Below are 15,374 nucleotides of genomic sequence, written 5' to 3' on the forward strand. Positions count from 1 at the left end.
TGCGTCAAACAATACAGCATTATTCTATTTTTAGTCTATTTTCATTGTATACTGTTTGTCTTCGGCGAAGAATTAAATAACGTTACCCCAATTTTGTCAAAAAAGATTTATATTTTGAATACGTATTAATTTTATTTTATATAACTGAATGTTCTTTAAAATTGTCAACGAGGTACACGGAGCAAAGCTCGCCGTGTTAATTTTTCTACTCCCGCGAAAGACCAAAAAGGCGAAATAAAAAAAAAATTCTCGCGGTCTCGCGTTTCCGTTTGCCAGCGGCGCGGACCGAGCCGTCGACACGGACGCGTTAATTTTTGCGCGGTCGCGCGATATTCCGTGCAAGAAGTTCCATTGTGTCGCGGCACGTAATTAACGATTAGTTGCGAAACTTGTTTAATTACGAATTTAAATTGCCAATATGACAGAAAGTTCGGGAAAGCGAAAATTAAGCGGCACGGTTCGACGCGGACGTTTTAAAGCCGCGAACGAACGTCACTCGCTTTAGCGGCGCATAATTTTCGAGCGCAAGTAGAAAAATCCAGAAATATTTATAAACAACTTTAGTTCCGTGCGAAAATATCTGTGCTGCATTTTCGTCCATTGCACAAAGTTTCATGTTTATTGTTAATTTACTTTCGAGTGTTTATTGCTGCGTATTTTGTTCTACTTGATGTACTTATTTTCTATTCATACCAAAGCGACAACTTTAGATTTTAATTATATGCGTTGTACCAACGTAAGTGGAGGTGCATTGACATTTTGTCGAGTTGAATTTTAAGGCGCTACAAGCTACTAATTACAGTCGTGTCACAGTTGTATTTTGTTAAAGAAACTTTATCGTATTGAAGCACATTCCAAGTCTAATAAACTGTACCGATATTTTTTCTATACTATCTGCATGACTTATCCAACCTATTCGTCTGAATTAACTACAAGAAACAATCGAAACGTTGCATAACAATTAAACGAGATAACAATAAGAAGGCAATCGCAAAGCAATTATTTTCATACTTAGCAGTTGGGTAGGAGAGGAGGGGATAAGAAAGAGACGATGAAAAATAAGGGGGTTTCTTGAAACTCGTTTTGCGTTTCGGCTGAAGAGCGAAGTGGAGGCAGGGACAGAGCCAGACGAAGGCTCGAGTCGCACAAATTGAAGCCGAGATTAAGATGTCTGCGGGGATTAAGGTTTCCATGTTGATTAATTTAAATGGTTCCTGCGGTGTGCTGTGCGCCACACAAAGGAGTACTCGCGGTGTTGGCCCGTCAGAGAATACGCCGCGGAAGGATACACGGTAAACAAGTCACTTTTCAAGGACCAACCGAAGGATCGGGGACGTAACGCAGGAGTTAAGGGAACCGTTGCTCGGTGAGAAACTTTTACTCGAGGGTTGACGCGGATTACACGACGTCGCGTCGCGTCTCGTCGCGTCCTCGACGAGCACGATAAAATAATTTCCCCGCCACGCTGAAATTTCTTGTTAACCGTTCCAAGACGTAGGATTAAGAGTCGGGAACTTACAGCGGGCTCGGATTAGTGCTCGTCTTTTAGCTTTTCGAACAGTGCCGAAAGAGATACACTTTCAATTCGAACATTCCTGCTATAACACATAGCAGAACAAAAGTTGAAAAAACACTGTTTAATTCCTGAAAATCAGAGCGGAACTTTCAGTATGAGTACACGTCTATTTATGTACACAGAGAAACAAAAGTAAGGTTGCAATTTGTAACTTCCATGATAGATATTTTATATCACCTTGATGAATTTTATATTCTTTTGATTTTTGCAACCTCGTCACTCGCAATCAATGAACGCAAAACTGATATTTCGCAATAATAGTAACAAGACTCAAAAGCAGAAAAATGAAATTAAGAGGATAAAAATGTTTCTTCTCGGAATAAAGTCCGTGCCTACAACTCGAAAACATTAGGTATATTGGAAGCGTGCAATCGATACACGAACGAAGCTTTTCCTCGATATCCGTTCTCGTACAATAACGATGGCAATGTTTTGTTTTCGGAAGGTTCCGATAGCCTAGCCTAGAGTCTCGAGAGGAACGATATTGAGGACGTAAAAGATGGACAAGGTGGAACGAACCGAAGAAAAAGAGTAGAAAAGGAAAGCTTCTGCTCTTGGTCGAGCGAGGACGATGTTCTTTTAGCGGAATTGCTTCAGTTAATAAGTGATAAATGCCAACGGTAGACGTCTCCTTTATATTTTGACATCGAAGCTAGAAAAGGAACAAAAATATCTACCTCCTTTGAGATTTTTGAACTCGTTTCGCTCCGGAAATTATGATACTAACAATTCCGTTGTAGAAACAAAATTGAAAACATAAAGAAAGTCTGCTTTTCTTCCTCGAGTCTTATAATATGGTTGAACTAAAAATGAATGATTCACGCGCCGTTTGTCAAATCAGTCTAAATATGAATTTAGCGGAAACATCGAGAGGGTTTGAAGGTAAGAATCTCCGCCAAACGCAACGAACCATCAATGATCATTACCACCCCTCGTCTTCAACGATGCGAGGATCGTTAACAATCTTGACCCGACGTGAAAAAAGGGCAGAAGTTTTAGGTGTAACGGATAGAGAGAGTAGCGAGAGGAAGGATGGAACATCGGGGAACTCTTAGCTGGTAGGCGATGGTCACGCGTGTCCTTTTAGCTCCGTTGCCTCAGCAACAGAATACCTTCCGTCTCGCTGACCCGCCGTTTCCGGTGACACGGATGGCCTTTCCTTTTCTTCGACGTCCAGACGAACCGGTGTACACAGTTCCAAATGGGGAAAGGAAGGAAAAAAAACTACGTAAAGGGGATGGAAAAAGGGTACCTCGTCCATTGTTCGACGATGACCGAACTACTTTCTCATGGTCGAGCGAAAAGTTTCGCGATTGCTCGTGAAATTATTCGCTTCATAGGCGCTCGTTTACCGAAACTGGCGTTTTTATGCCAGCCTCGATTTACGAATATTGCATGGTAGAGCGGAATTTAATTTGGTCGAGGAACTGGGATGCCTGGTAGTTTCGGCGATGCTGTTCGATCGAATCACGAAACCCGGTTAAAGCGGAAATATTCGATTCTGAATGGAGATCTCGGATCATCGTTCAAGAATGCGTTGTGGGATGTTGATTATTTGAACATTGATTGGCCGCGTGCTTTATGAATGGGATAAATATGAATAGGGCACAACGAAAATCTTTTAAGATTGCAACGAAATATAAAATTCTTGAATATCAACCATTTGACCAATATTACTCACTATTATTATACTCTTAATAATTAATTTCATTCTGTGTTTTAAATTTACAAAAATGCAATACCCATATGTTTAAATCCAAAGAGTCTTTCAAATAATTTCTCCACCAGTGGTAATAATAAATATTACACAAAATGGCTGAGAGCGTTTATTGAGAAAAATTACGGGTTAAGCTGAAAAATTAATGTTTAGTTAGGAAATTCGACGATCCGATTAAGCAGAAGGGGACAATTTTTCGCTTAAGATCACAACGAGAAAGGGTACATAAAACGCGCGATTAAACGCGTTTACTCGCCGCCATCCGACCGCGGTTTTGCTTCGCACCGCATTCACTTAATCGTCGGTATAACTCTATTAAGTCACTCTTAAATATCACTTAAACGTGGCGCGAATTCATTCCTCGCGGCCCATTACTCTCTCTGGAATCTCATGCAAATAATGAGAACGCGAGCATCGTACACCTGGCGAAAAGTGATTCACGTCATCTTCCTACAAATTACTCGACAAGGATGCAATTAAAGTGTATCGGGTTCAGCAACACGTTGGCCAGAAGTTTAACACGATACAAATTTTTGTAGCTCTTGATACGATGTGCAATTATTTATTTTATTTAATAATTTTTAACTGATCAAAGTTCTCGTTCAATTCACTGGTATTTTTCTGCGAGTACGAAATGAAATAATTTAAAATTGAATACGTGAATGCTGTTACCGATTGATTTTCAGCTACTTTTTACAAAACGATAGTTGAATCTCTGCAACCTGGAATAATTTTATACTTGTTATACATTTCATCTATGCTAGCTCAATATTCCATTTCCTGTAAATTCATGCTGTCGAAAACACGGAGCTTTGTTACGGTATTGGTTAGTATGTATTTTTCAGTGCAGGAAATTGCATTTCGAAATTGATTTACAAAACAGTGAACGACAAATTCAATCTATTGAAAAGTTCATGAGATCGATGCAATTATTATTGTCAAATGCATCTTACTCCGGAATATGGATTCACAATAACGATTAATAGTTGGAACTTTCAGTACGAACTAATACAATGCACGAATAAAGAAGTAGTTTAATTCGATATTTCGTCTGCATTCTGATCGAATGAACCGTGAAAGGAGGAACGGCAAAATAAGGGAGATGCCGGGACGAGGCTCTAAATATTTTAAAAGTTCAGCTCATTTGAATTGAAACATCCTCGACCGGTTCCCCTTCGATCGTCACGCTATTTTCTTCGCGGTTATTGCGCTTTCGATCACGTTCCAGTCCTATTCAACCGATTGATTTGAATTTCTCCAACTTCTTCTTCTTACGGTACCACTCTCCCATGCCACGAACAAAGGGCACGGGTGAAACTTCCATTATTGCCGGCTGGATTCGAAACTGTCGCGTCTGTACCTTTATGCGACGATTTTATTGCAGCGGGCGAACACGAGCGTACAGAGTTGCTAATGACTCGCTAATTGCCAAAAGTGGTCAACTAAAGATTTGTAATCGTTAGAGAGACAGCAAACGACAACCTCGCGGTGGATAATGGTACTTCTGTGGTTCGATTCCGCCATTTTCCTGATACCGGTATCGCTCGTGAACGAACAAAGTGTTCAACGACCGACTGCGCATTCAGCTTTGAATTAATTATTGTTCGATGTTCATTACAAGATCACAGTACTTTACCAATTAGCTACTTTGTAGTTGCGCAATTTGGACCTGCATTTGGTTCGTTGATTACAACGTATTAGGTCTCGTACTACCAAAGGTCTCAAGCATCAAAACTATAAAATAACATCGAACTTCGATTTGAAAGATCGAATTTACTAAAAATGTTTGACCCTGAAAAACACGGAACGAAGACAAAATCCCCCGGAAAGGTTCATTGATTCCGCGATGCAAAAGCGAGCGAGCCGTTTCGAGGCAGAGTCAACAGAGTACGGTCGATTTTTCGCAGCTTAATTCGACCGCGCGAAATCCAGCAACTAGGTAAACCGATAAGTCTCGCGGATTTGTCGGCGGCCTCGCGAAAAATCCGCTTACGCGAACTGGCTTACGCGGAAATCTGTGTTATTGCCTGCCGGAATATGGATGTGTCGTTCGCGTTTTGCTCGCGTTCGAGATTCTCGCGATTCGGTCGATTTCTCGCGCCAGACAAATTTGTTATGCTTACCTGGTCACGGTTGGCGTGGAAGCGACCCCAGGAGACCGAGCCGGATAGCTCCGTGGATTTCCTGACATCAAGTACTCTGTAACATCGAAAACATCGAGTCTTAATCCGTGGAATTGCAATGGAAATTCGGGTTAAATCAAATCGAACACTTCCTCTGTGTTTATGTTCTCAAGTGTGTCTGAACATTCGGTATTTTTTATTTCTAACAACGCAAGAATTTATCTTTGATTAAAATCATCGTTGCTACCTTCAAGGTAGAACTGCTTTTTAACTTAAAATTCCTATACCCTACCAGATATCTAAGATTCATAATTTGAAAAAAATTTAATACGATCGCGATAAAAGTATCGATCCAACGAAAACAATCGTAGGCAGTCTTCCGGTTCGATTGAAACGTAACAACGTCCATAACGAGGCAAAGAAAATCAGCCATTTAACCGAAAGCCAACGCTAGCCGTATTTCCGCCATTATACATTAACAACGAGCGGCTTCCGTAAAAGTAACGACCTCGTAACTAGTGTCTTGTTAGCGGGATAGGCCACAGCTAGCTAGCTGATGTTCCGGCACCAGGAACTCGACTCGCCGCGAGATAATTGAATTTATTTGATACAACTTGCCGGACTTTTGCTCCGGTGTCTACGAATTATCGTTACGTAGCTGTTTCAGGCCACGATTTACGTGGTCAGCCTTGTATAATACAGCAGAGACACCTTCGAGGGTGCAATTGTTTCCTTGAGTCACATTACGCCAGACAACTGTATTCAGGATGTTTCTTGCAATTTACTAACTACTTCAGAATATGTATTCCGAGAGGTGCTTCCTGTTACATTTTTATTTAACGGAGATTTATCAGAATATTCTGCACATGGTGCAATTTAAGGACTTATGATAAATGAGTCAGTAGAGCGAATATCTCTTTGTGATAGTCTAATACTTGTTCCTAAAACTTATATCTATTCAACTGTATCATTCTTGCGATTTGAAATAATTTTTCAATAGCAGTTTGTAGTTGTATAACAGCATGAAAGAAATCTTCGTTGAACGGTTGTGTACAGAAATGCCTTTGACGCATTCGGAAAAGATCCGCAGTCCGCTGTGTCGCGTTAAACCGTGCCGTTTCCGTAACAACTGTACGCGATTTGCATAAAGAAATTTTACGCGGCATAAATGTTTCACCGAGTCGTAAATTGGATTAAGCGGACCTGCAGGAAATTAGCCGTACAGTTTTTAGCGGAGCGCTCGTTTCCGCGAACTCGAGACGTCCTCTAAGATCCCGCTTGTTAAGGCAACGCGCACGTACCGTTGTAACTAACCCCGCGGCTTAATAAGTTTCCGAGATTCGAAAAGAATAATATCGCGACGGTGATTCGTCACGCTGCTGTGTACCGAAGCGTACCGAAAGATCCAGAGAATTTCGTAAAAATGTTCCCAACACGGAGACAGTGACGAATTGCCAAGCAGATAAAAGGACGGTCTGGAAAGGTTGAAGTAACCTTGCCCCCTCGATGAAAACGAAACTTCCCCGGTCGAAGTATAAGAAGTTAACCCTCCCCTTCCTTTCTTCCGGTCGTTAATGGCTCGACGTTCTTCTTCCCCGATTTCTTCTGTTCCTGAACATTATGCTCCTTGTTTTCAATTGATAACGTGAAGAGTTCGCAATTTCATCTGGATGTCTGTTTTAACATTCTGACCGTTAAGCTATTTATGCAGACAATTTTCGTTTATAAACATTTAATAGTACCGATAGGAGTTGAATGCGCTATGAAAATTATATTTGAAGCGATTGTCATCTAAACGTTCTCGCTATCATACATCGAATTAATATTCAAAGAGTATCTTTTATACATTACGCAATTACCTATAAATTACACAATTTATTGTTAGCAAACAATACACCGCGCTCAAAGAAGGTTCGCTAACAATAGCTTTATCAAACACCGGACGAGGGTGGAAGATCGACTTAAATCCTTGAAAAGGGATTGAAAGGGACGAAAGTCGTGACAAAAAGTGCAGTGGGCGACTTGGAGCGATCGATGAAGAAAGGGACGTCAGTAGCAGCTACATTACTTATGAACTCATTAACTATACAGATAAAGGGAAGGTGGTTCGAGACGTTCCATCAGCTAGAATATGCATGACGTTTCGAGCCGGCGGGCCGAGACTATGCACGAAGGAAAGCAGAATTGAACTGCAACGTCAGCCTGCTGTCGGTTTCGAAAGAAAGCTTAAAAATTAACCGTCAACCCGACTCCCGGTTCTCTAATACGTTTATCGATGCAGATTTCGTGTCGCTGCGGGCTTGTTCTGTTTACTCTCTCGATACATGCACGCTGAAAACGTTTATTCGTGCTTTTCCAGCTTCCAGTTTGATTTTTTTTCGTTTAGTTTCACCGGTATTCCTATACTGCTGTGCAGTAGATCACTGCAAATTGTATTGTCATGTTTTATATTATTATCTATCGGATTGTCACAATATATTGTCACGCGTTGAATATGTAGGATTATCACGTAGTAGGTCATCATATGCTGGAAAGCTACATATTGAATCACCACACGTTGGATTACGAGTCGGGTCACCACGCGTCGACTCACCACGCTTTGGATCACCACATGTTGGATTATGACACGTTGGATCATCATGCATCGAATTGCCACTCGCCGTATAATGACCCGATAGATTACTAGGCATCAGATCATGATGCGTTAGATCATCGCACCTTGAATTATCACGCGCTGAATCTCAACGCGTTAGGTTACCATGCTTTAGATCGCAACCCTTTGAATCGCCACGTGCTGGATTACCACGTGATATATTGTCATGCATTAAATCATCACGCGTTATATTATCACGCGCTGAATTACCAAACATTCGATCGCCACGTGTTGAATAATCAAGCGTTAGATTGCCACGCATTCGATCGCCACGTATTATATCACTACGTACCGAATCCTCGTGCACTATACATTATACCCCTGTATTGTGTACTCTCTCGTGGAAACTTCTGTATTAAAAATGTGATAGTGTTTCTATACGTAACCAACGTTATCGTTTCTCCTCAGACAATCTAAATCATACGATCTGACAACAGCATAAACGATCCTCCAGTTGAACACAATCCACAGAATTATCGTCGAATATAGGATATCCTTTGAAGTAGCAATGTGACTCGCAAAGGCGGAACCGCGAGAAGGCAATTGTATCAGAAGCAGAATCAGACGGTGTCTGTTACATCGCGGTGTCGCAGCGACGAGCAGTCGAACGCGAAAACAGAGAACTAAAGGGCGCCATAACTCGAACCTTACGATCGCAACGATGGCGTAGTCTACGATCGGAATTACAGCGTCATTTGCACGTGGTGGGCCGAGATCAAAGCTTTGATCACGACGCGCGTTGTTGCGCCCTGGAGACATCTGTCGATCGAGACACACGGCTCGTGGTACAGTTACCTTCCCTTTGCAAAGGGAGAGCATAAATCGTCGCGCGTCTGACGGACGCGATCGGCCAGGAGCCGTTTAACGCGTAAACAATCCGGTTGCGCGCGTCGACAAGCGAAAACGAAGGAAAACGTCCCCGATGAACGCCGGTGACGAGAACGCCTGGATGCTTGACGAGGGTTGCACAGAGCCGCGTACACACGTACAATCGGACTACGGTTGTTTCATCCAGTAGCCATGGTGATAACAGGGAGAATGTGACCACGACCGATCAAAGAGACTCGATATCTCATATTTTCCACTGGCCACCCCTCGCGGAAACGATTTTCGTCGCCAATGTTTTCTCCGTCGCTCTCTGCTACTGTTTTCCTTTTATTTCCTGCTTTGCGACTCCAATTCACTTTGGCTATTTCGTGGACTCTTCGAGCCTTAAAGTTTTATTAAAATTATTTTACCGCACACGTCTGAGCATTTCTATTTCATAAACAGGGTGGTATGAAACTGACGTTGCTAGGATGAGAAATTATGTACGCTCACCGTGAACTTTCTAGTTTAAGAGTTAGCAAGTTTGGACGTTCTCGAAGAATTGAAAAATCAGGAATACGAGAAATTTGGAAACTCGATCGTGGTTTCTTCTGATGATCAAATAACAAATAAGATATTCTCCGTTGCAAAGATAGCTCGAGTCGCACAGAGTAAACGAGATATCGAAGGTGTTCGCATAACGTGGACACCTTGTATACGATAAACTCCAACACGCAAAATCTTCGTATACGTGTACGTGAATGTATACAGTGGATCTAAGACGAAAAAGGTAACCGTCGCGCTTCGGAGATTCTCTGGCGGACAGCCAAACACCCAACAACCAAGAAACCCTCAGCCCGACTGTATCCACTCTATCCACGGATCTAACCATCTAGCAACTTTTCTCTTCTTCTCTCTACTTCGTCCTTCTTTTTCTATTTCTCTCCACCTGCTGGTCTCCCGGTTCTTTGCTCGCATCCCTCACCCCCGAAATTCCATTTTCTAACGTCCTACCTCGCTCCTACCAGCCTCCCTCATGCTTCTTACTCGTCCTTTCGGTTGTCACTCTAGCTACTCGCTATCGCTTCGGTTATCACTCTTGCATCCGTTGCTCTGTCTCTTGCTTCGATTCCAGTCTATGCTCTTTTACTCTGTTTCTCGCTAACGTTTCCTACGCTGACGGGCTCGTTCGTTCTTGTTACGAGAAACCTGCACCGCGATTAAGCAACGTAAACCAGCATCGTTTACGCGGAAGGGCTGCTGGATTAAACAGCTATTGCAATTTTAAACGATTAGGAATCTTTCATACGTCATATTATGTGTAGAGATTCATGTATGAGTGAATTGTACAATGCGCGACTTATAGCTTTTTCATATAGAATTAGCACTTATAAGGTACTTAGGTAATTTCTGTAGTATGTATCCCTTAAGATGAACATCTAAACTGTTGTCAACTAGTGTTAAAGATAGAAAAAAATTGATGGAAGTTCATATAAGTCCAGAGTTCTTTATACGGGTCTTAAAATCATGCATGCTATCAGTACTTTACTCGAACCTTGATAATAATAAGAATAAGGTAAATTTGTATTTAGAGTGTTTTTTTATGAAGGACATATATTCATCCACTCGAATAATTCGAAAAAGCAATAATTACCTCGACCAAGATGTCAGAGAGAAAATTCTGTTGGAGAGTTTCGGAAACGTATCGATACGTCAGTTAGGGGTCATCGAAGCGATCGAAACAGAGAGATACGAGCCGATACGTTCTCGATGAAACGTAGCAGAACGGTGGTGTCATTAACCGAACCGACGGTGCATTGACCCAGTTGTTGCCGCGCCATTAGCGGATAATGACACTTTTTCAAGCCCAGCTGGACTCGAACGACGTCGATCGTACACGCCCGTTTTCGAACGGTTCTGAAAATCAGCTGGACCTCTCTCGAACGCGAAAAAATGCCGGGAAAACAGCGCGTCTCTGCAATTTCAACTTCGAGTTAAAACAGTCACGCGAAATGATTGATCTTCTCTTTCGTTGCCGATACATTTACTCTTGAAAAAAGTGTCAATCGTTCGCGATATGTACCGTGCATCTCTCGTTTCATGGCGGACAGTTTGATCGATTCGAGAAACGTGCTCGAATGTATGCACAACGGTGTTGGAACGTATGAACGTAGAGTCGTGCGGTTGCGAACATTTTATAATTCAGAGGAAAACCTTTAGAAGCTTTCTTGAGAATAGAGTACACACAGTAAATTTATGGATTAAATTATCAGGACATTGAATATTCCATAAGAGGTCATCGACAAAAAATTACGCCTCTATTCTATGCTTTTAATTTTAATAAAACTGGAATAGAATTAATCAAGGAATAATTCCGTACCTTAATTTTATATTCAACGGTTATTACACACGACTTTCGCTAATAAAAGATCACTGCTAATGGGTGAAGAATAATTGAAATTCTGTTCATCGATACGAGTAAAACTTTAAACAAAAAATGTTACCTATCATCATGTATACAAACTCATAATCAATTTAACTTCTCTGTAGAACTCACCCCATACACATTCGAATGATGGCCAAACGAATGTATCGTGTGTAACGAACGAACATGCTGGTTTAATTAAATTTAATAAACAGATTCAAAGAGAATAACATTTCAGCGACTACATGTATCTCGATTCGATTCCCTGTTGCGCGCGTTGCCTTTGTATACGCTGGATGCGCGTTATTGCTGACCCGAAATCTCAATTTCTCGTACGTATGAAAAGTAATTTTCATCAAGAGAACAAATCATTTCAAACGTTTCAACGCCCAACGAATCCTTTTATTCCGCATATATCAATCGCTTTTTATAAGGAAACAATATTATGAACTTTGTTTTTTCGTATCAAATCAATTACTTTGCCTTTCGCTGCGTCCATATTCGCGGTGCGTTACTACGTGTTGAACTTCCACGCGTTACATTGCCACGCTTTGCATTGCAAATAGCACTCACGGCTACTCGTGATTTCTAAATTTCTAGATTGCTAGGTTTTCAGTTTTGTACATTCTAAATTTACAGGATTTCGAGATTTAAAATTTCCAAGCATTTAGATTTCTACGTCTCAAAATTTCCAATATAAAAATTTCTAGATAAAGATTAAAAACTTATCTACTTGAATCCCTATTACTATTTTAACGTAGACGAGGTCCGTGAGCATTTGCCGTAACAAGCAACCCGAAAATGAAGTTTTTATTCGTCACGTACTCGAATCCCCGAATTACGCTAGTATGAAAATATATCCGAAAATGCAAAGTAACGCGACACGTACACACGTATCCATACGTACAGTCTCGTCTAGTGTAGGCTATTAGGAACAAACCGGAAATAGAATTGGCTGAACTTTAACTAGCTTCGTAGCGAATAGTCTCGTTCTCTTCATCAGCTCAAACTGTAGGAATTAGCTTCTGGCCTCCGTCCAGATTACTTCTGTACGTTCTCTTCCGGCGTGAGCCGCGTCCCATTTATCTCGTTCGCCAGAAACTTCTTGTAATATGTTAATTATGAAGACGATAAGCGAATGATAATCAGCTATGGTTATTCCGAAGCCCCTGTCGGATCGCTACAGGGCCGCCAATTTTCTCGTTATCGTCGACGGAACGAGACGAAGGAAGACGTTCCTTCGGCGTTCGTTACCGACAAGGACCATCCTGGATGCCATAACATTTTCATCTTTTCAAGCACGCTTTTAATTGGATCGTTAATGTATATTACGCTGGGAGACGGAAATTAGATGATCGAAATTTAAACGCGACTCGCTGGTTTATCAAATTGAAGACACATTATGCGATGATGACTTCGAAATACATTAACGAAGTTATAATTACTTGATGCTATTATACGTTCGCTCGAATTTTTAAACGAGTTTTGATTTGTAACGAGCTTCAAATATATTTTGTCGTTCGATGCTTGCCGCGTTTGGAAATGCGAATAATATTAGTCGTTTATTGATGCACACCAGAGTATTTATATAACACATATTCATAACATCTCTGTGACACGAAATGATAGTGTTACAATATACAATTACGCACAATTGTGTTTATCAGAGAAATCTCTAATTAGATTCGAATCAATTATTTCGCGCTACATACGTCTAGACAGGTATCGATCCGATTTGAAGCTCGAACGATACGTCACTAGATCCTGTACTAATAAACATTCATTAGTCGCCAAACTGATAGGATCCTGAGGATATTGGCACGAAGTACACGTTGGCGTTAGATACAGGGGTGCGAAACGAGAAGACGTTTGTTGACACGGAAGGGAAAGTTCATTCTCTTTCGGAATAGTCGTCTGTGATATATGATGCGAGCGGAAACGTTTCAATTACCTCTTCTCCCCGTTTGTGTATATTTGTTGAGATCAATGAATCGAATCATCTATGCGCATATGATCTTTTAATACCTTTCATCCCCTAACGAATGATAATTAACGACAGAGATTGGCATTACATCGTGAAGTATTGTGGTGAACAATGAAAGGGGCACCAGACTAAACGTAATTTTTATTAACCTTTCGGTGAATATTCAGTGTTATATTTTAGACTATCTGTTCACGTAACATTCAAGTACAGTGTGTTATAATTTTTTGTATTACGTGGCTCTCTCTTTTATGGCCATTTAGATGACGCTTCTGTTATGCAACTGGAGGGCCAAACCGACTTAGAAATTCAGAGAGACTAACACTGAACAATCGTTGTTTGATTAATAAATCCATGTATGTTGGAGAAATTGATTATTTTTTATATGTCCAATAATATCATCTACCTCAGTATTTGTGGTACGATCTATTAAAAGAGAAGTGGTCAAAAACTGTCCACCAGGCAATTAGCGTATGATAAAGCAAACGTAAGAGAAGCACGAAATCAATAAAGATTATTCAGGACCACGTTAGCAAATTAATATCCAGAAAGTTTCCACGATTAATACCCCATCGAACGTGCGGGACGCGTATCAAGGGTCCGATAGCATTTACATTCCCCGCTAATTGCACCATAACTCGCCACTCGACGGTTTCAGGTGGCCCGTTCGTAGTTTCAGCGCAACTATATTAATCCATCCGCCGTCCGTTCGCCGCGGAAACACGAACCATCCGCGTCCGTCCGATCGTCGATTAACCACGACACCAACGGACTATGGTCGTCAGACAATATCCGCGGCTCTTCACCAAGTACGGTGTTAACGATCATAACGCATCGTGCAAAGCTATAAGGGAGTAAAGCGCTGATCAGAATGCCTGGGCACGCACCCCCTTGGATTACCCTCGACCGTCCGTCGTCCCAGCGGCCGCCTGTTCCGCTTCTGCCAACGTTTCGTTGCACGATGCACACCGATGGTTTGTCTACCATCCTGGTCAGACCATCGACCCCACCGAACTCGAAATCCTGCGACGGACTATCGGAAATCACCCTAGATCGCCATTATCGTTAATCAAGCCAGTGTTTACGAAGTCTTAAGCGAAGTTGTTTGCCCTCGTGAACGGACACTATCCAGGAGAACCGTTCTGCTCTTCTTATCATTCTACATATTCGGTTTGTAATTTTTCAAAGTACTTTGAAACGCTTGGAACTTGTCTTTCATCCCAATAAAATTATCGTCATGATATGAGTAGTTATTTTAAACAGATATCTTGATAATGCTAACACGATTGGAATTTTAAAAAACAAATGAAATTTGAATTTTGACACACATTTTACGTGTGCGAAAGACTACCGTGTCATTCATACCGATTATTCATTAGTAAGCAAAAATGGATAATAACGAATTTTACACGAAGCTACAAATTTATATCTGAAAATTACGCGGGTATAATCGGTTCAGTGTGTACGCAGCTATCGAAACGATAATAATTTATAATGCTAAGTGGTACCACTTTAATTCGTTCATTGCCGAACGGTATCAGCGGAATTGCAACGAAATTGCCAACGAAAGAATTGATACGCGTCGCGTTAAATTCCGTTTCAGTGACGCCGTAGTTACAGCTGGAGGTTTCCGGTGAAAATTCCGCCTAGCGGAATGGATAAATTGTAGCGTTCTGCCTCGCCAGCTGCCTGTGAATCCTGCATTTGCGTCACGTAACTTGTTTTACGTAGCCGCTTTTGTTCTGCATGAATCTTATTAGCGTGCCAACCCATTTTGTCGGGTTAAATCGAGTTAAGTGCAGTTTTACGCATTAAACCCGTGCCCCTCACGCACCCGGCTACTTGCGTCGTTGACGGTCGATCACTCGCGGGAGATCGATTTCTAATTACCAGCCATCCCAGAATTTAATACTACAGTTTAGTAGCCAATCATCTAACTGTTAGACGAAATTATTGCTATTTGAAGCCGATATGATAAATTCTTGCGAATACTTTCATAAAGTTTAGATTTTCCTCAATATTCTATATCCTTGTATTTTTACCTCGATGTACTTATACTCTTATATTCACAAACCCCCTAATAATTCCCCCA

At 41.3% G+C, this 15,374-nt stretch overlaps 1 protein-coding gene across 5 annotated transcripts in view; it reads right to left on the bottom strand.

Moving 5' to 3' along the window:
• The window catches only part of Ten-a (Teneurin-a transmembrane protein), a 495,126-nt gene that overhangs the window by 176,195 nt on the left and 303,557 nt on the right, over nucleotides 1-15,374 (bottom strand). For all 5 annotated transcript variants that reach the window (XM_076532164.1, XM_076532165.1, XM_076532166.1 and 2 more), the window contains one exon: nucleotides 5,417-5,492. In XM_076532164.1, the coding sequence (XP_076388279.1) occupies nucleotides 5,417-5,492 (76 nt within the window). The remainder of the gene's footprint in view (nucleotides 1-5,416; nucleotides 5,493-15,374) is intronic.

This window comes from Megachile rotundata, chromosome 5, assembly GCF_050947335.1.
Source record: "Megachile rotundata isolate GNS110a chromosome 5, iyMegRotu1, whole genome shotgun sequence".
NCBI lineage: Eukaryota > Metazoa > Arthropoda > Insecta > Hymenoptera > Megachilidae > Megachile > Megachile rotundata.